The sequence below is a fragment of the Gekko japonicus genome, unplaced genomic scaffold (genome assembly GCF_001447785.1).
Source record: "Gekko japonicus isolate JY-2015 unplaced genomic scaffold, Gekko_japonicus_V1.1 scaffold76, whole genome shotgun sequence".
Lineage (NCBI taxonomy): Eukaryota > Metazoa > Chordata > Lepidosauria > Squamata > Gekkonidae > Gekko > Gekko japonicus.
The window spans coordinates 410682-433667 of record NW_015166420.1 but is presented as its reverse complement, the minus strand read 5'-3'; the positions used below and the strand labels follow the sequence as shown (position 1 = coordinate 433667).

Here is a 22986-nt window from a genome sequence, read left to right as displayed (position 1 = left end):
ATCTACTTGCAATTTCTTGCTTTCGAACGGCTAGGTTGGCAGGAGCTGGAACTAGAGACGGGAGCTCACTCCATCATGCGGCACTGGGTCTCGAACTGCTAAACTACTGACCTTCCACAGCCTGCAGTTCAGCGTCTTAACCACTTGAGCCACCGCAGCTCCTTAAAGGAGCACCTTAAAGACTAACAAAATTTGTGGCAGGTTAGGAGCTTTTGCGAGTCACTGCTCAGTTCTTCACTTACAGCTAGAATGTGAGTCAACCCTCACTTCTTCAGATACAAGTGAGCAGTGACTCACAAAAGCTATAACTGAAGAAGTGAGCAGTGACTCACGAAAGCTCCTAACCTGCCACAAATTTTGTTAGTCTTTAAGGTGCTCCTGGACTCCAGAAGGCAGTTGTTGATGCATCTGAGAATTCTTGTGGTAGCTGTTTCAGGTTTTCCCGCAAGAGAGATTTCCATAAAACATAATTCAGTCTGTAACAAAAGTAAATCTAGTTAAATGGGACCTCTCCAATATCCATCCAAGCTCGTGTCCGCTTGCCTGTGCTCCACCCAACTGTATACTTTGGGTTTTGTTGCTGTAACAGAGATAGATTAAAGTCTCAAGTCAAACTAGAAGCCGAGAGTGGGTGGATAGGATACAGATTCAGGTGGGTAGCCATGTTGGTCGGAAGCAGCAGATCTGAAGACGTGTGCTTGCAGACAAAAGCTTATACCCAGAATAAAACTTTGTTGGTCCTAAAGGTGCCACTGGACAAGATACAGTATGCTGTTCTTTCTATTGCTCTGCTGGAGATGCTGGTCGGGTCTGATATAAACGGTGGAGCAGGGTAGTAAGGCATGATTTTGTAATTTGTCCTCTGTTAGCCTGTCATTAAATTGGGGGGTTGCATTCCACCCTTGTGCATGGGAGGAAAACGTCAGATAGAAAAGGTTTGCAGCCCCCAGAATTGATTCAGTTTGGACGTAACACCAAATCATGATTTGGCATTGCATGAACACACCTGGGCCTCGCGTGCCCCCTCTTTCCTCTTGTGCCTTCCCACACTTCCTGGTTGACACCAAATTGTAGTTGGCCAATTTTATCAAACCCTGCCAAGTGCAGTTTGCGTTTCCCCTTTGAACCGCAATTTGGCAGGGAACTGCAAGCTGCAGTTTGCCAGTTCGGATGAAATACTGAACTTTGGTTTCAATAAGTTTGGAAGGGAGCAAGGAGGGAGGGGGCATTTGAGTCTGATGCTTGCTGGCATAGCTCCAAGATGCAGTTTGATGTGGCCTCGAATTATTAGTAAGAGGAGCAGCTATAACCCCTTTAGAGAAGCTGGTAGTGTTTTGGTAATATGTGAAGCAGAGGTCCCCAACCTTTCTCAGCCTGCCGGCACATTTGGAATTTTGAGAGGAGTGGTGAGTGCCACCCCAAAATGGCTACCATAGAAGGCGGAGCCAAATGGAATAGCTCCCTCCTCCTGAGAAGAAGGAAAACTTGGACTGTACATTGAGTAGAATCAGTTACAAACCCCGCGTTACAGTGATCCTATTCACTTTCTAGGAGCTGCGGTGGTTCAAGTGGTTAAGATGCTGAACTGCAGGCTGTGGAAGGTCGGTAGTTCAGCAGTTTGAGACCCGAGTGTGCCGCATGACGAAGTGAGCTCCCATCTCTAGTTCCAGCTCCTGCCAACCTAGCAGTTCGAAAGCAAGAAATTGCAAGTAGATAAATAGGGACCACTTCAGTGGGAAGGTAACAGCGTTCCGTGCGCCTCGGTGTTTAGTCATGCCGGCCACATGACCACGGAAATGTCTTCGGACAGCGCTGGCTCTTCGGCTTTGAAACAGAGACCCTGGAGTCGGACTCGACTGGCTTTCGAGCAAGGGAACCTTTACCTTTTTATTCACTTTCTAAAAAGCTCTGCAGTTGCCAAGGGAAGTACTGGTGGAGGCCATGGCACCCAGGGCCACCGTGTTGGGGACCCCTGATCTAGAGCATAAAAGTTGGGCACATTCCTGACCTGGATAGCCCAGTCAAGCCCGATCTCGGAAGCTAAGCAGGGCTGACCCTGGTAAGGATGGGAGACCTCCAAGGAATACCAGGGCGGGGAGGCAGAGGCAGGCTATCAAGCCACTTCTCTGAATGTCCTCCATGCCCCAGTAGGAGTCACTAGAGGTCGCCATGACTTCCAGGCACGGGCACACAGACACACAAATGCAAAAAATTCAAAAAAAAGTTTGGGCACATGGTCTGATTATTTTGATTGCCTTAGAGTGCAACGTTATCTTAATTGTTCTTGGGATTTTCATTCCTCAGTTTGATGCAAATATGTTTAGCTTTTTGTTGATGGGAAGACAGCGTTGTCACTCTTGCCTTGTTTCCCCCCTCCCCCTTCCAGAAGAAGTTGTCGCCCAGGCTCTTCCACAATATCACCCAGGGTTTCAGAGCCTGCGTGGTGACAGCCAAGGGGGACGCTGGAGGATCAGAACCTGGCAAGTTCAAAGTCACCGATAGCGCAGGTGAGAGGGCCGGAACTGTCCCTGTGGGTGGACACCTTTTCCAAGAGAAGTAACAAAGCACCCATCTGCACGTGCAGCAGAATCGTGTCATATTGGATTTCCTGTGATGCAGCATTCAGACAGTAGGCGAGCATTTAAACTTTCCGCACCTTGAAAATGTGCTCGGCTGGGAGAATAACTTGAGAACCCTACTAGTTCTGATATTTTTCTGTGTCCACGTCTGTTTTTTTTTTTTTAATGGTCCAGGCGAGGAAAGAAACATACCATAAGATTCTACTGTATTTGTAGCTTAGCTGTGTAGTGTTGGTAGCATACTTCATTCCTCCCCCCATTAACTTGTGTCTCCATCAGTGGGGGCTCAACTACTGGCGCTCCTCTTCTGTTTTGCTCGTTTTGTGAAACAAAACTAGCAGCTATCCTACTGAGAGCCAGTTTGGTGTAGTGGTTAAGTGCACAAACTCTAATCTGGGAGAACTGGGTTTGATTCCCCACGCTTCCATGTGCAGCTGCTGGTGTGACCTTGGGTCAGTCACAAGTTCTCTCGGAGCTGTTCTCTCAAGGACAGTCTTCGATAGAGCTCTCTCAGCCCCATCTACCTCACAGGGTGTCTGTTGTGGGGAGGGGAAGGGAAAGGAGATTGTAAGCCGCTCTGAGACTCTGAGTGAAGGGCGGGGTATAAATCCAGTCTCTTCCTTTTCTTCTGGAACCCGGGGGTGTAAATCAAATCTCTTCTTCTTCTTCTTCTTCTTCTTCTTCTTCTTCTTCTTCTTCTTCATACATTCATTTGGATAATTAGGTACTTTGAACTATGATGTTTAAATTGTAGGTGGAGGGGTATTCACATACTCAGTACCTTCTCAGGCACATTTACATTGGAATTTGGAATTGCTTCATGTTTAAGAATCATGATCCTGTTGTGCACAGGTTCCTTTTTTTTAACTCCCAACTTCAAACTCTTTTTTTTTTTGCATTTCCTTTCTTTTCTCCCACCCTGCTTTGTCAAAATCTCGTTCTCCTCTTCCCCTCCTCACACAGATTTGTTTTAGTAAGTTTTGGTTTGTGCATTTACAAAAGTCTAGAAACTTAATTTCTTTAAAATCAAACTTGAGGTCCCCCCTCCCAGGAAGTGGGAATTCTGTTCCCGATAACATTGATTGCCAGCTTGGAACACAGCCCTGTTCACAATCCATAATTGATACGGGCCTTGCGGGGAAGGGAGATTGCTTCCAGTTTCCAAGGTAACCAGGTAGAGCCAAGAAATCCCTCTCTTTTGTCTCTGCTGTTTAGTGTTCAACACGCTGGTGTCCTTCTGCGTCCACGACCTCTTCAGCTTGCTACATAAACTGCTTGAGGGGAAAGCGGGCAGAACCAGATCCAAGTAAGTTTTTTTCATTTAAAAAAACCACTCACCTGAACAAAGAAGGTTATGGGGATCAAAGAGAGGTTTGTGGACTAAGAAACCCCCAAAGTAAACCTCAGAAATGAAAGGGTCTTGCACCCTCTATGCAGACAGCTGCCAAAATTAATAAATAAACAGCCCTTTATTAATTTTTTTTGTTTGTCAGTTAAGGAATAAAATAGCAGCAAAAAGAATCATGGAGAAAAAACAAGAAGATTAAGAAAGGGCAATTTTATCGTTTTTGTCATTTTTCTCATTGAGTGCAGTTGTGGGGTACAAACTACTCCAACACCTTGTGAGTAGATGCTAAAGTTTATCCTAAAAAGTAAAAAAGCGGGGGGGGGGTATGAAACTCCACTTGGAGGACAATGAGCTTCATTAAGCTGATGAGTATGCAGAGTACGACGTTCTAGAAGATTGCAAACAAAGTTTTTGTCAATTGTTTTTCCGGATTCTCTGGGTCAATCCAATGTCAGTTTTCTTAATTTAACGGTTGGCTTCATTTTACAAGCTTTTAGGTGTTGTGCATGAAAAGCATGTGTTTCAGCTACCAAGCTCCAGTAAGCTGGAGCTGGTGAGAATCTGTCCTTATATATAATTGAATAGTGGGTGCCAAGGTTCTAATTCTAAAATGCACTCCCTTAGTGTATGGCTGATGGCACTGCTCCTCAGCATATATCGCCACCAATCAGAAGGCAAAGCCCGGGTCCCGCCCACACCACAACTGCTGCGACAACCTGGTCTTTTGCATATGGAAGCTGATTGGACTTCAGTCCATTCCACACCTCAAACTCCCCCCCCCCGCAAGGCAGTTGGGATTTTCAGTTGCATAACATACCTCATAGGGGAGAGGAGAATGGGTAACAATGGTTACCACTCTCCAGGTGAGGGCTACAGATAACTCAAACATACAAATGCTCTTCAGGTAGCAGAGATCAGTCCCTCTGGAGAAAACAGTGGACTCTGTCATTAAACCCTGCTGAGGTCGCCACAGGAAACTGTCACTGTTTGCCGAAAGCCAGAGCACTCTCCCAGAGCCTCTTTCTAGATCCCGTTGTATTTATTTCCGCAACGGGCATTATTTCTAGTATGTATATATATACTGTTTCTTTTCTCAAGTATTTTGGCTAGTCAAATAACGCTGGAGTATGAGACCTGGCTCCTGATGTACAAAAAAGAGAGAGAGAGAGAGAGCAAAAAACACCCAAGAGCTTTTTCAAAGTTGACCCGGTCAACATTGAGCTTGCAGGTCGGATGGGGAACGAAAGTGAGCAGCTGAGTTAGCCAGGGTACAATTAATCCCTTGTTTCTCTTCACAGGCGTTGGTTGAGCCGCATTCTTTAGGGCTGCCATCTGATCCTGCTGGGATTGTGGATGGTGATGGGAGGTGGGGTGGGGTGGGGGGAGCTTTCTGCCTTGGCGGGTTTTGCTCGTGATCTCGGCTCCCAGCTGCAAGGCCTTTCGCTTGTGATCTTGGCAGGAGGCCGGGACTTAGTGTGGTCAGGGTGGGTTAGATATTGGGAAAGAGGCCTCCGGGATGGGCGAAATAACTGGTTAGGTTCAAATTAAAAGCTGTCCCGTGGTTAAAGGAATCTCGGTTGGTGGGATTAGGAAGAGGTTCCTGGCAGAGCCGTTCCTCAGTGGAATAGGCTTCCTCGGGAGGTGGTGGGCGCTCCTCCTTTGGAGGTTTTCAAGCAGAGGCTAGAGGGCCACCTGACAGCAATGCGGATTCTATGAACTTTGGCAGATCGCGAGAGGGAGGGGCAGGAAGGGCTGCCTCAGTGCTTAGTTCTCACAGCCCTTTCTTGTACTCGCCACTTGGGGGTCAGAAAGGAATCTTCCCCCAGACCAGATTGGTCTAGAGCAGGGGTGGCCAAACTTGCTTAACAGAAGAGCCACATAGAGTGAACGTCAGATGTCTGAGAGTCGCAAGACATGAACAAATATGACACACACGTTTTTATTGAAAAATATGCACATTTTATTAAAATTAAATTGATAACTTTAGATGGAGAGGGAGGGCAGAAAAAGAGAGAAAGAATGAAAGGTGGAAGGAAGGAAGGAAGGAAGGAAGGAAGAAAGGAAGAAAGAAAGAAAGGAAGAAAGAAAGAGAAAGAAAGAGAAAGAAAGAGAAAGAAAGAGAAAGAAAGAAAGAGAAAGAAAGAAAGAAAGAAAGAAAATAGTTGGGGGAGGGAGGGAGAAGTGGAAAGAAAGCAACTTTAAATGCGTCCTCCAAGCCCCGCCCCCTGCTGGTTAGCTTGGTTTGGAGGAGGGATTTAAAGAGACAGATGCCTTCTCCAAGCTAGCGGTGGGGAGGGGGCTTTGAGAATGCATTTAGTTTCTTTCTTTCTCTGCACTGGCTGGGGAAGGGAAGACCAATTGGGGAGGAGGCATGCCTCCCCTTTGCTTCCCCAGCCACCCTAGCAGGAGCCGCACAATAAGTGTAAAAGAGCCGCATGTGGCTCCCGAGCCACAGTTTGGCCACCCCTGGCCTAGAGATCTTGGAGAGTTTTTTCGCCTTCCTCTGGGCATAGAGTAGGGGGCACCGGGGGAGGGGCAGGTAGCAATGAATTTCCTGCTTTGTGCAAGGGGTTGGACTAGGTGACCTTTGGGGACCCTATGCTTCAATGTCTCTGTGATTGTATGAGCTTGAATTGGTTAAATTTGCATTTGAGTGGAACCGGAGTTCTCAAGGTAAAAGAGGCATTCTTGCTTCGTTTTTAAATGAGTGCGTGTTTGGGATTATAGAAGGCACCCCTGAATAGATATTCATCCCTGTGTGAGAGGAGGAGCCATTCATCTTCCAAGAATTTATTTTTTAAAAAAATCTGTCCCTGGATTTATATCCTGCCCTCCCCGCAAGCTGGCTCAGGGTGCGTCATAACGGTCAAATAACAGTACAATAAATACAGTTCATAACAGGTTAGGGCACCCTGATACCCAGGGGTTTATAAATAACGTGAGTTAATAATAGCATTTTAAAAATAACGTTGGGCACATTGTTAATTGATAATTTTTACAAATAAGTTAGTAGTGTTGATCCCCCCCAAAAAAACCTTTCAGCCATGGTAAAACTGGAGCTGTGAACGTTCGGTGAGGCCGTGGCCAAATAGCGCTTCCTTTGTTTCAGTTCCCAGTCTGTAAAATGGGAATAAATAGCAGCCGACCTCCAAGGGTTCTTGTGAAGTCATAAGCTTTGATCCTCCTCGCACGTCCCTCTGGCCTCGGGAAAGGCTTTCTCCATGGTGGTGCTTGAGAGCCAGTTTGGTGCAGTGGTTAGGAGCGCGGACTCTAATCTGGGAGGAACCGGGTTTGATTCCCCACTCCTCCCCTTGCACCTGCTGGATGACCTTGGGCAAGCCATAGTTCTGACAAGAGCTGTTCTTGAAAGGGCAGTTCTTGAAAGAGCTCTCTCAGCCCCACCTACCTCACAGGGTGTCTGTTGAGGGGAGGGGAAGGGGAAGGAGATTTTAAGCCACTCCCTTGGGTAGTGAAGGGTGGGGTATAAATGCAATCTCTTCTTCTTCCTCTGCTGCCAGCACTTCTGCATGAGTAAATTCTCCATGAAAACCTTGATCATCTTACTGCAGAGGGAGAGAGCATTCCAACGTAGGAAAGCCTTTGCAGTGGTCCTCTTCCTCTTCTTCTTCTTCCTCTGCTGCTAGCACTTCTGCATGAGTAAATTCTCCATGAAAACCTTGATCTTGAACATCTTACTGCAGAGGGAGAGAGCCTTCCAACGTAGGAAAGCCTTTGCAGAGCCTGGAGAAAAGCAGGAGGGGAAAGCTGTCATGGGATCCAAGCCACAGACAGTAACAGTGTGCAGATGTGCTGCATGCATTTGGTGTGTCTGGCGGTGTAGAATACTGTGAAGCAGCAGTCAGTTTAAACCTCTTTTGCTCAGTGAGAAGGATCCTAAGATCACTCTAGCAACTGCAAAATTTGACTCAGTCCTTTTAGCCTTTGCATCTATAAAATAAGAAATAAGTGTTTTCTGCTGCTTAAGATTCGTGAATCAACGGGCTTCTAAAGGTACAAAAGGAAAGGAAAGAAGGAAGGGGGGGGGAAGATAGCCGTTAATGTATGACAGCCCTGTAGGGTTTTCAAGGCATGAGACTAAGGTGGTTGGCCATTGCCTGCCTCTGCATAGCAACCCTGGGCTTCCTTGGTGGTCTCCCATCCAAATACTCGCCACGGCTGACTGTGCTTAGCATCCCAGATCTGATGAAATAAGGCTGGCTTGGGCTGTGTGTATGCTAATTTTTTTTTAAAAAAAGTAAATCAGTGTATGCTAATTTACCCCCCCAAAAAAACATGGCAGTGAAGATCCAAACTGAGTTGTGAATAAATTAGACAAATGTAGTACATTTACATATCATTCTTACTCTTTAGTACGGAAAGGCTAGGGGGTGTGCAGAAATGCACTGAAAGCTGAATTAAACAACAGTCTGGTTTATGAAAAGAGCAAGAGTCCAGGAACACCTTAAAGACTAACAAGGTTTGTGGCAGGGGAGGAGCTTTTGTGAGTCGCTACTCTCCTTCATTTTGGTATCTGAGAAAGTGAGCCGCGACTCACGAAAGCTCCTCCCCTGCCACAAATTTAGTCAGTCTTTAAGGTGCTCCTGAACTCCTGGCTCGTTTCTACTGCTGCCAACAGACTAACACGGCTGCCCGTCTTTGGTCTATGAAATTTCACCATATCATATTTATTCAAAAGATTCCTGTGTCCCCTTTCCTACCAAATACGGTCCCCTAAGGCCGACTTTTTTTGCCCTTTTTGCAGCCTGCGAGCTGTAAACTTATTTTAAAGCAAACAAAATGGAAAGCTGCACTTCTCTTTCTTCCGATTTCTGTACCTAATTCCAGATTCCCTTCTGAGCGCCATCATGAACGCTTGTATTTTACTGTGTGTAATAACAGTTGCAACTGTGTATGTCCGGAGGTCATTCTGTGCCCAAGAAATGTGTTGCACTACGCAGCCTGTTCACCTGTTCCCTTTCTTTGTTCCTTAGGATGGTTGCGCCTTCTTCCAGCCCACTCTGGGGGAAGCTTCGCCTGGATATCAAAACACACCTTGGCTGCACCATCCAGGTAAGATATTCTCCCAGACTCTTGTCTAAAGTGACATGCCAGACTAGGGTGACCATATTTTGAAATGAGGACAAAGTCCCAGTTTGGTATAGTGGTTAGGAGCGCAGACTTTAATCTGGGAAAACTGGGTTTGATTCCCCACTCCTCCACATGCAGCTGCTAGGGTAACTTTGGGTCTGTCACAGGTTCTCCCAGAGCTGTTCTCTCAAGAGTTCTCGAGACTCTCAAGGACAGTCCTCAAAAGAGCTCTCTCAGCCCCACCTACCTCTCAGGATGTCTGTTGCAGGGAGGGGAAGGGAAAGGAGTCTGTAAGCCGCTCTGAGACTCCTTTGGGTAGTGAAGGGCAGGGTATCCAGTCTCCTCCTCCTCCTCCTCCTCCTTCATCACTATGACAAATCTCATTTGAAGTACCCCTACTATTTAAGCTGTGATCATTGCACCTGACTTGGAATATTCCTCACCTTTCAACCCCAAAAGCGGACATTTGCATAGTTTTTTAAAAAGAGCCCCGAAGAGGACGGACACCAAAAAAAGAGGACATGTCCTCTAAAAAGAGGACATCTGGTAACCCTACCCCAGACCGAACCCCTTGTTTACTGGGCACTGGCCTTGTGATAGCCCCCACTTCTGCTCGGGTAAATCGGGTTGCACTGTCCAAAGTGGTTTTTCAAACTTTGTTGGATGAATGGTTAAGGACGGTGGTCTACAGGGACTGTAGTCTGTACTGCTGCATGCAGCTTATTGTACATAGGATCCTATTAACGTGATTTCTGTACCACCTAGTTTGTCTTGTGAGTACTTCCATGCTGTGCTTCAGTTCTGTGCTTCAGAGCCAATTCGCTGTAGTGGTTAGGAACGCAGACTCTGATCTGGGAGAACGGGGTTTGATTCCTCACGCGTCCACATGCAGCTGCCGGTGTGGCCTTGGGTCAGTCACAAGTTCTCTCAGAGCTGCTCTCTCAAGGGCAGTCCTCGAAAGAGCTCTCTCAGCCCCACCAACCTCACATGGTGTCTGTTGTGGGAAGGGGAAGGAGACTGTAAGCCGCTTTGAGACTCCCAAGTGAAGAGCAGGGTATAAATCCAATCTCTTCTTCTCTTCTTTCTGGTTGCTCCAGACTTGGTCATTGAATGTTCGTTTTGGCTCGGTTTGCGTAGTCCGCCTTGACTCCCTGTGACAAAGGCAGACTATAAATTATGTAAATAAACTTGGGAGGTTATTGCTGCGATTGATGCCATTGCTGGTTGGCTCTGGGTTGACTGAGGCAGCCGGGTTGGTCTTCGGGGCACCACTGGGATGGCGCTGGAGCAGAGGCCTGATGCCCTTTCAAGAACCTTTCTCCCCCTGGCAGCTTCTGCTGTGTATGTATAGTGGGATAGGAGCTATGAGCTTTGACCTAGATATCCCAGGCTGGCCTGATCTCGTCAGATCTCGGAAGCTAAGCAGGCTCGGCCCTGGTTAGTCCTTGGATGGGAGACCACCAAGGAAGTCCCGGGTCGCCACGCAGAGGCAGGTGATGGCTAAACCACCTCTCAGCATCTCTTGCCTTGAAAACCCTACGGAGTTGCCAGAAGTCAGCTGCAATTTTTTTTTTGCTTTGTGTTTGTGTGTGTGCGTGGGTGTATGTGTGTGTGCCCACGTGTTTGTGTGTGTTTGTGTGTGTGTGTGCGTATGTGTGTGTGCCCATGGCTGGAAGTCATGGCAACCTCTGGCAACTCCTACGGAGGCATGGAGGATGTTGAAAGAAGTGGCCTGATAGCCTGCCTCTGCCTCCCAGCCCTGGTATTCTTTGGAGGTCTCCCATCCAAATCCTTGCCAGGGTTGGCCCTGCTTGGCTTCTGAGATCTGACGAGATCGGACTTGCCTGGGCTATCCCGGTCAGGGCAGTCAGCTGCGATGTGACGGCAGTTTACACACACTGGAATTACGGTCCCACACTGTGCAGGTCAGGGAGGGTGCGTAGAAGGTAGATCGCGGTCCGCTGATGGACCGGTTGTCAGTTTCCGGTGCAATAAATGGCGTTAGTCAAGAGGCTGTGTACCCTCTTTAAGATAATGTTTGCAAATTGGGGTCTGGCCCCCGGTGTTCAGTGCCGCTGCCGTTTTCCATCCTGTGCAGCTCCTGTCTTGCTTGACGGAGGCCTCGGTGACAACTGCCGTTCTTCACCATGTCAACGCCATCGTGCCTTATTACCTGGCTTTCCCGAAGCAGTGCCGGATGTTGCTCAAGGTACGTTGAAACTTCCAGGCCGTAGTGCTGGGGAACTTAACAGTGCCTGACATTTAGCTCAAGGAATGCACCAAAGTTATTAACCCGCAATTTCGGGTTTTTTACTGGACCACCTGATCCACTGTCTCTTAGGGGCTTGGCTAGGGATGTGGATCCTGGGGGAATCCCCCCCCCCCCCGGCAATGCTCCCTCTAAGCTGTGGAGTCCTGTGAGCAAAAATTCTGATTTATGAGCTACTGGCATTAAAGTGGTGAGTGAGCGATTTGGCTGCTGCATAAATTAGTTTCCTCTGCAGCCATCTTTCCTGAGCTGAGACAAAAACGAGTGAGCCAGAGGCTAAAAAACTGTGAGCTAGCTCACACTAACTCAGCTTAGAGGGAACACTGCCCCCCGGGGACTTTTTCCACTTGAAAATTTGGGAAGTACTAAAAAGAATACCTAGGGATTTTTTTGTTTTGTTTTGTTTTTCTGGTAAAAGAGCAGAAAAGCCAATCCCACCCCCCAATGGCTTTTTAGACATTTCAAGTATTTTGACCTGGGGAAGTCTGTCTGATTCCGTAGACCTTTCAGTGATATTAGTCCTTTTGGCATGACTTTTAACGGTCCAGCATGATTTTTTTAACTGTCTGCTCGGGGTGGGGTTTCTATAACAAAATTTGGTGCTGTGATTGATTAATTAAATGGCGAGATTGGATTTGTGTTGTTCGTATGCTTTGTAAGCCATGCGGTGCAGATATCAATGCCTCAAGAAAATAAACACAAGTTGTAGGAGCTCCTGGTGGAACCTCTGGAAGAGGCAGGCCAGCTGTTACCGTTTTTCATCATTTCCTTCCTAGCAAGCCGCGCATCTCTGGAGCGCAGGCGAGGAAACTGCTAGAGTTCTGGCTTTCCTGGTGCTCAACAAAATTTGCCGGCACAAGAAGGACGTCTACTTGAACCCGGTGCTTAAGGTAAGATGGGGGTGGCAAAGGCCAGTTCCGCCTACCTTGGCATCCTCTGTTCTGACTGGCAGTGACTCTTCCGAGATCTCAGACAAGAGTCTTCACTACTTGTTTTAACTGGAAATGTTGGGGACTGAACCTGTGTGACTTTCGGTGCGGAAAGTACATGCCTAACCTCTGGCCCACCGCTCTTTCATTTTCTCTTGATAAGATTTTTTTTTTTTTTAAAGAACATGCTACTTTACACAGAGAGTGATTAAAATGTGGAATTCACTGCCAGAGGATAGCTTTAAAAGGGGGTTACATAGATTCATAGAGGAGAGGTCTATCAGTGTCTACTAGCCAGGGTGACTGAAGGGAACCTCCAAGTTCAGAGGCAGGAAACCTCTGAATCCCAGAGCCAGGAGGCAACATCAGGGGAAGGCCTTGGACTCTAATGCTGTGTTGTTGGTCCTCCAGAGGAACCATTGTGTGTGGCCATTGTGTGAAGAGACAGGATGCTGGACTAGATAGACCACTGGCCTGATCCAGCAGGGCTCTTCTTAATGTTCTTATGAAGGTCTCGGCCTCCATGCCCTGTCATTGGACCGCCAGAGGAACTGGTTGGCCACTGAGGCAGGATGCTGGACTAGATGGACCACTGCTCTGATTTTATGTTCTTACAGGCATATTCATTTGATGTCCAAAAATACAGAAAACTCTAAATTTGTGTGCTAACTTAAGCCAGGATTCTACTACTGGAATAACATGTGCAGATTTCAGTACCTCTGCCTACCTGGTACTACATTTGCATAATTCTATTTTAAAAGATAACGGATTTTGTTAAGTATCACATTTTTTAAATAAGTTAAGAGATGGCATGACGTTCAAACATTCCAAACATTATACTAACTGCAGAGTAAGAAAGCTTAACTAGGTTTCAATGTGGTGTCTGTATTCGCATTTAATTGACTAGCAAACCAGAACCAGAAGCTGTGGTTTGAAGTAGGTTTGGAAACGCTCTTCTGGTTGTAGTCCGGATGGCGGTGGAGGCGGAAGTTTAAGCTACAAGCATGGACGGCTTCAAAAGGGAATTAGATAAGCATATGGAGCAGAGGTCCATCAGTGGCTATTAGCCACAAGGTATAGATAGGGACTCTGGGGCAAGTGATGCTCTGTATTCTTGGTGCTTGGGGGGGGCAACAGTGGGAGGGCTTCTAATGTCCTGGCCGCACTGGTGGACCTCCTGATGGCACCTGGTATTTCTGGCCACTGTTTGATACAGAGTGTTGGACTGGATGGGCCTTTGGCCTGATCCAACATTGGCATCTCTTATGTTCTTATGTTCTTAAGCTATGGCCAAGTCCAAGAACCACGTCACTCACCTGACACCACTTACAAATGGCACAGAAATGGCATGAAGCAGCCCAGGTCACATAGATATGAATCTCTGAAGGGGGCTGATCCCAGGTTCCTGAGGAACGTGCGCTTTGCAAAGAAACACAATAAGAAAGGGCTGGAAAAAAATGTGGGCAAACAAGGCCTTTGGATAGGGAAAGGAACTGACATGCTTGGAATCTGATCAGCAGTTTTCTCTCTTACTGTTTGTTTTTCACTCAAGGCATTTTGTATAAATAAAATTGGGTGAAATGTAAAAAAGTGTTTGTTTTTTGGAAACTGTAGTTCGTGCTAATTATGATTTGTGTGTGTCCAAAGTGAATAACAACAATTATGGCCACCACTCCAGTTCCAGAGGCTACTGCATTTTGCAGATGGGAGCAGACTTAACAAACCTGAGTAATAGGGAGGCTATAAAATTAAAACCAGGAACTCTAAACTGTGGTTTGTTTGGAAATACTTTGCTCTGAGTTCTCCGCTCGGGTTAGCGCAAACCATGGTTTTGTGTGATGTCTGAATGAAGCCATGGGTACCGTTCACACCCATAGGAACTAGCAAGTGTGACGCCTCCCTCTTCTTCCTGTGGCCTACAGCTGGGGGATTTAAATGCTTCTGCGGCAAGCCATAGCTTGATGTTTTATCTGAATCACAAACTACAGTTTAATTCCCTTCCCTTCATGCCAGAGTTCCAAAGCCTAGCCACAAATAACACCCACCAAGGGAAGACCATCAACAGCTCACAGCTGTATATGATCAGAACTGTATTTCACATTCATTAAAGTACAAAGATGGGTTAGTGGTCATCACCCAATAGAATGTATAAGCACATATCCAACAGATCGCTCATAACCATTAAACACTACTTCCAAAAAGAGCGTGTTCAAAACCAACAGTAGGCTCCTCTCCTCTGTAATTCCATACAGTAAGCATGGCTTACTCCTGGTTTGGGGGCCAGGAAACCAAACCATAGTTTGCGATTTGCATGAAAACCAAAACTGTGATTTGACACAAAAGCATCTATTCTCTTAGCCATGCACAAGGTGAGCCGCAGCAGCAGAAGAGTTGGTTTTGATATCTCTCTCTTCTCTGCCGTAAGGAGTCTCAAAGCGGCTTACAGTCTCCTTGGAGAGAACTGGGACTGGCCCAAGGTCCCCCAGCTGGCTTCTTTTGCAGGAGGAGTGGGAAATCAAACCCGGTTCTCCAGATTAGAGTCCACCACACTGGAACACGAGAGCCTGAGGGTTTCCCAACCTTGTTCCGGTAGCCACAAACCATGGTTTTGTCGTTATGTGTGAATCATGCCATTGTGTGTGGTAACCATTTGCATCAAATAATGGTGTGTTAGTTTTGATCTGATGGAGGGAGGGTGGCGTGGTATAACTCAGTCTTGTCAGATTTTGGAAGCTAAGCAAAGTCGGTACTTGGAAGGGAGACCACCAAGGAAGGCTCTGCAGAGGAAGGCGATGGCGAGCCACCTCTGCTTCTCTCTTGCCTTGAAAGCCCCTTGCTGGGGTCACCATTAAGTCGGTTGCAACTTGATGGCGCGCACACATACACATTTTTGATGTGAAAACAGAATGTCCTGTTTTTCATTCGTTCGCAGAATGGCAGCAGCCAATCCGATCCACAGCACAATGGCATAATCTTGTCATCAAATACATTTTGAACTCGCTGTTCTCCACCTTAGAAATCACAGTCATTTGCATAAAAGACACTGAAACGTTCTTCACCTGCCTCCTGCAAGCTGGCACAAAGGATGACAGTAGTATTTTGTGGTCTTTTATATAAACGAGTGTGATTTCTAAGCAGGAGAACGGCCAGTTTGAAATTTTGCCCAGATGGATTCGAAGGCAGGGAGGGAAGGCAGCGGCGGTATAGCCCGGTCTTGTCAGGTCTTGGAAGCTAAGCGGGGTCGGTACTTGGAAGGGAGACCACCAAGGAAGACTCTGCCAGGGAAGGCGATGGCAAACCATCCCTGCTTCTCACTTGCCTTGGAAACCCCTTGCTGGGGTCACCATCAGCTGGCCGTGACTCAAGGGCACTTTACGTACACATTTGGTGGCAATATCATAAGGTTAAACTGTGGATTTGATTGGCTGTTTCTGTTTTGGAAATCTTGTCACTCAGGAACCCCACTGCAAGGACACAAACGTCACACTCCTTCCACACTCTGCGTGGAAAGAACCATCCTTAGAAGTTCATATAGTTGAACTTGATTAATTAAAATATATATATATAGGTGGGCATGGCTGTTGTAGCTCCTAACGCTGGCATTTGAAGACCGATAATTTAAAATAATACATCTTCCCTCCCTTTTTTCTTCACCCTCCAGCAAATGTACATTTCCTACGTGAAGAACTCCAGGTTCACTTCTCCCAACGCCCTCCCCATGATTAGCTTCATGCAGCGGACTCTGACAGAGATGTACGCCCTGGACACCGGCGTCTCCTACCAGCATGCCTTCATCTACATCCGCCAGCTCGCTATTCACCTTCGCAGTGCCATGACGGTGAAGAAGAAGGTGCGTTTGGAGCACAGTGGTGTGGAGATTTGGCTGTCAGGGTGTTCTCGTGTCTGCGGTGGATCCCGCCCGCTCCTCAAAAGACTGAGGGACACGTTGTAGGGCTTTCTCTGTTTGACCCGATCTTGTTTTATGGTGTCCCTCTAAAGTTGCTCGTCTTTCTCACATCATTTTGGTGCAGCCAGAACCAGTTTGGTGTCGTGGTTAAGAGCAGCAGACTCTAATCGGGGAGAACTGGGTAAGATTCCCCACTCCTCCACATGCAGCTGCTGGGTGACCTTGGGCCAGTCACAAGTTCACAAGTTCTCTCAGAGCTGTTCTCTCAAGAGCAGTCCTCGAAAGAGCTCTCTCAGGCCCACCTGCCTCACAGGGTGTCTGTTGTGGGGAGGGGAAGGGAAAGGAGATTGTAAGCTGCTCTGAGACTCCGAGTGGAGGGTGGGGTAAAAAGCCAGTCTCCTCCTCCTCCTCATTTTATAACTGCACCCACCCACCCCCCGCTGCAACCAGACCGATCTCTCTGTCTAGCTCGGGGTCCCCAATATGGTGCCCACTGACACCTTTCCTGACACCTGCCAGTTGTTTTCAAGTAGTGGATGGAGTTGGGTGGGGCCATCAGAGCTTCTTACTGGCCAGATGCTGCCAGATGAGTATTTCTCAGCTAGCTCAATACATATAGAAGAAGAAGAGATTGGATTTATACCCCGCCCTTCACAACCCAGAGGAGTCTCAGAGTGGCTCACAAACTCCTTTCCCTTCCCCTCCCCACAACAGACACCCTGTGAGGTAGGTGGGGCTGAGAGAGCTCTGACAGAGACTGCTCTTTTTCAAGAACAACTCTTATCAGAGCTACGGCTTGCCCAAGGTCATCCAGCCAGGTGCAAGTGGAGGAGTGGGGAATCAAACCCGGTTCTCCCAGATTAGAGTCCACGCACTTAACCACTGCACCAAACTGGTACATACTTGCATGTGTACCAGAACATATTTTTAAACAGTATGCATAACCTCATTCCCTGACATACTCCTTTTTTTTTTTTTTTTGAGCCCCCGGAGGGGATTTTTTATTATTTTTTTGTATCACTACAAAAACTATAACAGAAGAAAAAGGAAGGGAAACTACATTTACGGGATAAAGTAAAGAACCCACTACTAACTAAAAACCCAAGAGAGGAGATCCTCCTGCTAGCTTAGTTACATCAAGTCTTCCCATCATTAATCACATTATAAACTGAGTCAAACATTTATAATACTTTTCCTTTACAGCTTAAATTTAACTGTCTAAAAACAGTACCCCCGATCATCCCATTTCAAAGTTCTCAGAGGCACAATTCAGAGTCCTTCAGCCTTTACTTCTCCTTTCCCCTTCTCTTCCGTAACTTATAAGAACTTTTTGGGGCTGCAGCCCCTTGCTCTGACAGAGAGTCCTCTCCGGAAGAACCCAAGTTTAGCTCGCCACTGGACTTGCTGTCCTCTTTTTTACCGTCCTCTGGCCTTCCCAACTGGACCCTTAGAAATTCTTGAGCTTTCAGAACAGAGTCAATCTTTTCTTTTTTATCCTTAATCTTGAAAGTGACGCCTTCTGGAAATAACCATTTATATCCAATTGAATTTGTCTGAAGAAAAAGCACAAGTTCTTTATACTTCTTTCTCCATTGTCTTACTTCAGATGGAATGTCCTTTAATACTCTGATAGTATTCTCTCCCACTTTCAGGGATATTCCAGAAGCCGCTTTCAGGATTGCATCCCTCACATGCCTCTTCGAGAATCTTACAACAATTTCCCCAGGCAGATTATTTTTCCTTATATAGCCTGAATATGATCTATAGACCACATCCATATCGCTTAGCAACGATTCCGCCTTCATCTCTGTCACTGGGGCTAATAGCTCGCTCATCACTTCTTTAAGATTCTCCCCCTTATTCTCTGGCATGCCCTGGAAGCAAAGGATCATGTTAGCCTTTTCCATTTGCAATTGCAGCAGTTGATCTTCCATGGAGCTTTGTTTCCTTTCCAGCTTTTGCACTTTTTTCTTCACCTTTTGAGTAACTGCAACCACATCATTTACCTTCTCAGCATTTTGTTTCATTATTTGCAATGTCTCATTTATCTGGGTTTGCTGAGAGGTCATTTTTGACATCTGTTCCTTGAAGTTATTCAGCTGTTCCAGCAGAGGATGCATGTATTCCGCTATAGACCTTGCTACCTCACTGGTAACTTCCGGTTTCGGGCTCTCAGTCCCTTTCACTTTCAAAAGTTTTTCTTTGTCCTTCTTCCCCCCATCTTTATTGTTTCTTTACTTATGCAAATTTTTAAAAAGCCTCTGAATATGCGCTTAAACGCTTGAACTCGCTTCTAGACAGTTTCCTTCGCGTTTTCTTCCACTCCCCCCCTCAATCGCTCAAAAGTTTATGCCTCCCCCGCTCGCCTTTTTCCCATTCAGTGGGGTGGGGTGGGGAGCAATGTTCCCTCTAAGCTGTGGAGTCTTGTGAGCAAAAATTCTGCTTTGTGAGCTACTGGCATTAAAGTTGTGAGCAAGCGATTTGGCTGCTGCATAAAGTAGTTTGTTCTGGAGCCATCCTTCCTGAGCTAAGACAGAAATCTGTGAGCTGGAGGCTAAAAAACTGTGAGCTAGCTCACACTAACTCAGCTTAGAGGGAACACTGGTGGGGAGCTATCTTTTTTCTTTTAAAACGCTTTAAAGCTGACTCACGTTCATAATTGGTCTTTCGACCTCGCTTTCAGCTTCATTTCTGACGCTCGATCTCCTGCGCTTGCCCCGGTCAGCGTCACTTAAGTCCATTCGGTCTCACAGCGTGTAGGACCATCGGAACGAAGAGGCGTCTCAATTCTCCGGCATTCCGCCGTCGAGGAGGCCACCTCTTTGAAGTTCCATGGCCAGGGTCACCGGGCCCCTGGGGGGATGACGAACCTGCACCCCCCTTCCTTCGGCTGGAGCACAGCTTCACCCTTGGGAGGTCCGGGAGGTGAGTCTGCTAGCGTGCCGCAATAAACCGGAAGTCCCCTGACATACTCCTTCAGTGTGTGGGGAGTCAAACCCAGCTCTCAGATTAGAGTCCACACACTTAACCACTACACCAAACTGGCGGAATGCCGCAGAAGAGTCAGTGGGCTGGCAAGCCTGCACGGTGAGGCAAACCCTGCACTGGACAGGGCCCGGGGAGGCGTGTCAGCCCTTGGTTCCACCTCCCGCGGCAGCCATTTTGAGGTGGCGCCCACCGCCCTGTGTCAGATTTCCAAAGGTGCCTGTTGGCTCTAAAAGGCTGGGGGCGCCTCGTCTCCCTCCCTCTCCCTCTCTGGTTTCTGCCCCGTTCTTCCTTCCTTGACATTATCCTCAAAACAACCCTGTGAGCGAGTGACTGGCCCAGCATCAACCAATGACCTTCACGACTGAGTTAAAGCCCTCCCCCGATCTTGGTCCAGCTCTCTCAACCATCACACTCTGCTGGCTGTCCTTTTAGTTTTGAACACACATTCCCACTGAAGAGGACACTTCCTACACTTGATGAAACAGCCTGTGGCCCACTAACCCTGACGCCGCAAGCTGTTTCGTGGCACAGAGATTGTTGTCGATAGCCCGGACAGCTAAATGGAACCTCCGTGGTCAGAGGCAGCGAATGCCAGACAGAGGGAAGTTCGTGCATTGCCAGATGGAGCGTTCTAGGGGATAAAAACATAAGAACATAAGAGATGCCAGTGTTGGATCAGGCCAAAGGCCCGTCCAGTCCAACACTCTGTATCACACAGTGGCCAGAAATACCAGGTGCCATCAGGAGGTCCACCAGTGGGGCCAGGACATTAGAAGCCCTCCCACTGTTGACCCCTCCCCCAAGCACCAAGATGACAGAGCATCACTTGCCCCAGAGTCCCTATCTATACCTTGTGGCTAATAGCCACTGATGGACCTCTGCTCCATGTGCTTATCTAATTCCCTTTTGAAGCCGTCCATGCTTGTAGCCGCTGCCACTTCCTGTGGCAGTGAATTCCATGTGTTCATCACTCTTTGGGTGAAGAAGGACTTCCTTTTATCCGTTCTAACCCGACCGCTCAGCAATTTCATGGAGTGCCCATGAGTTCTTGTATTGTGAGAAAGGGAGAAAAGTACCTCTTTCTCTACCTGCTCTATCCCATGCATAATCTTATAAACCTCGATCATGTCACCCCTCGGTCGTCGTTTCTCCAAGCTAAAGAGCCCTAAGCGCCTTAGCCTTTCCTCATAGGGAAAGTGTTCCAACCCCTTTATCATTCGAGTTGCCCTTTTCTGCACTTTTTCCAAAGCTATAATATCCTTTTTAAGGTGTGGTGACCAGAATTGCACACAGTATTCCAAATGAGGTCGCACCATTGATTTATATAGGGGCATTATGATATTGGCTGATCTGTTTTCAATACCCTGTTGCCTGCCTCTTCGTGCTTCCGCTGTCACAGACACCTGGGACCCAATAAGAGAGGGCAAGAGCCCAAACATGCTGCCCCTACAGTGTTTTCCTTAGGATGTAGTATTGCTGGTAGCGGAAAGCCGGGCCCGGGTACTGCTAATGTCCCAAGATGCTCAGAGAGAGGTGCTGACATTTTTTCCTTGGCTGTCTGGGTCTGTGGCGGGGAGTGGAGGGGGGAAACACGGCTCATGCAACAGCCTGCCCTTGTCTGCTTTTTGTCTTTCCTCTGGCTGCCTTGTGCCGATATGAAATCTGCATTTCATCTTATTAGCAAGAGGCTGTGCCAGCAGGAAAGACGATTAGGGAGTCTCCCCATTTCTCTGTCTCCTCCTTTGCCACCAGCCGTTTGTCCCCTTTTTTTTATTAGATTCAGTCTGTCCTCCCTGTACCAGCACTGTGGTGTTTTTTTGGGAGGAAATTGGGGGCAAGTGAATAAATCCACCCTCCCGGTTTATATCCCCAAATTAGGTCTCTTCTAGTCGGATTTGAATTAATCCAAGACAAATTGCTGATCCCACTCTTTATTGGTGTTTAAAGGCAACAAAACTGACACTGATTAAGGGGTTTGGTGACACCCCTCCGTGCTTGCTGAGGTTGGTTACCACTTGAAGGGTCCCTGCCCCTGCCCCCAAAGATACTCAGACGTGGCCCATAAGCCAAGGGGAGATAATTGAAGTCTAGGGCCTTAATTGGATCAGTTTGGCTTTTTCGTACCCTCAGCCGTGAGCCAGACAGGGCCCAAATCCACTTAGTTCCACAGCTGGAGAGAAGGTTTGGAGCTGGCTGGCTGCAGATTAGATTATATGGGCCCCGACCAACACAAATCCGCAGTCATGACAATACATCAGTTATATTGTGGCGAGGTGGCGACGAGAAGTTGGCCGGAAACTGGACGAAAAGTGAGAAGAAATGTAATAACGCTTAGTATGTGTATAGTGTTGTTGCGAGCATTCAAAGAGCATCGTGTGCGTAACGCTTAAGAAATGCTCAAATGTGTACCAGAATATTTATTTATTTATTAGTTGCTGTAGATTTTCCGGGTTGTGTGGCCGTGGTCTTGGCATTGTAGGACCTGACGTTTCGCCAGCAGCTGTGACTGGCATACTCAGAGGTATAACACATTCTGCTATACCCAAGGTCATCCAGCCAGGTGCAAGTGGAGGAGTGGGGAATCAAACCCGGTTCTCCCAGATTAGAGTCCGCGCACTCAACCACTACACCAAACAGTGATCAGATCCAGTCTGTGTTGTAACCCATTCCCCTGATTCTCAGCTCGAGTTAGTAAGGCAAAAGAGGTCAGGTATTCTGTGGAGGTGCAGAGGATTTAATCACTGGGGGGGGTGTGTCCCAGAGTTGATAGGATGTGGTGGTGGTGGGAGTTCAAAAAGCCTGAGAAATACTGTGCTCATTCTTACAACATCCCTATAAGGTAGGTCGAACTGTGTACCTGGGAAGGGGGCTTGGGCACAGAGAGATCAACAGGCCTCTACAACCGATAAGTGAGGTGAGGTTAGATTTGAATGGAAGGTTCACAGCAGACACTCTTAGTTGTCATACTTCTCCGGTCCTCCAAATGAGCCTCCTTCACTAGCCACATTTTTACTGGGCAGATCAGACTCCTTTGTACGAGTGTAAATGCATGCTGGGGCAGAGTAAGCATAGACTATGGGAGAGGTTGTGGAGTTGTTTCGCTCTTTAAAAACACAGCATATCTGTCGTGGAGAGATCCAGCGCCACCAAGTGGCAGAAATATTTATTACACAGGTTGAGGTGGGGTGTTGTTTTTTTACTGCATTAAGGTATTGTTTAGCTTTTGAAAGTGCAAAACAGAATCAGCTTGCTGGAAAGTTTTGCTTCTCTGTATGAATAGCAAAACAAGAAGAAGTAATGTGACCATAGCAAAAAAGATCCAAGTTGTGGAACATAAGAGAGAGTGTACAAATTTTCTTAATTTGCACAATGCTAAAAATGAACCTCTGTTTCTCATTTATTTATTTACTTTTGGCCCCGGTCACACGAAAGGTTTTGGGCCGGGAGAGGGACGGATCGGGGGCGCAGCAAACAGGCGCTATCCCACCGCAACATCTGGGGAACGTTGCGCGCCCGTCCCCGATCTGGCCCTTCCGGCCGAAAAACCGCATCAACAAAAAACCACCTCCGGAGGTGGTCTTACCAGAACGGCCGCGACAAGCACGGCCGTGGAATCACCGGCACGTCCTTCTGCTGGCGCATCCCTGGATCCTGCCCGAACTGCGCATGCTCAGACATGCGTAGTTCGGCAGCCTCCCGTCGCTGTCTCCCCGGTCTCCCTGGCATCTGATCGTGCTGGGGAGCAATTGCGCAGCGGCTCCTGGGATCTGTATGATCCCGCCGCCGTGCACCTATTTTGGGGCGGCTTTTAAAAGCCGTACTTTTGCCCGACCCCCCCCCCCCCCCCCGCGGGGCGGGGGGGCCCTATTTTTTTTTTT

General features: G+C 47.5%; 1 protein-coding gene across 1 annotated transcript in view; it reads left to right on the top strand.

Annotated features, from left to right (window-relative positions):
* NOC2L (NOC2-like nucleolar associated transcriptional repressor) overlaps positions 1-22986 on the top strand; it is an 87327-nt gene that overhangs the window by 9834 nt on the left and 54507 nt on the right. Inside the window, exons 4-9 of the mRNA XM_015411658.1 lie at positions 2387-2507; positions 3795-3885; positions 8919-8997; positions 11114-11224; positions 12061-12174; positions 15875-16063. Of these exons, the coding sequence (XP_015267144.1) occupies positions 2387-2507; positions 3795-3885; positions 8919-8997; positions 11114-11224; positions 12061-12174; positions 15875-16063 (705 nt within the window). The remainder of the gene's footprint in view (positions 1-2386; positions 2508-3794; positions 3886-8918; positions 8998-11113; positions 11225-12060; positions 12175-15874; positions 16064-22986) is intronic.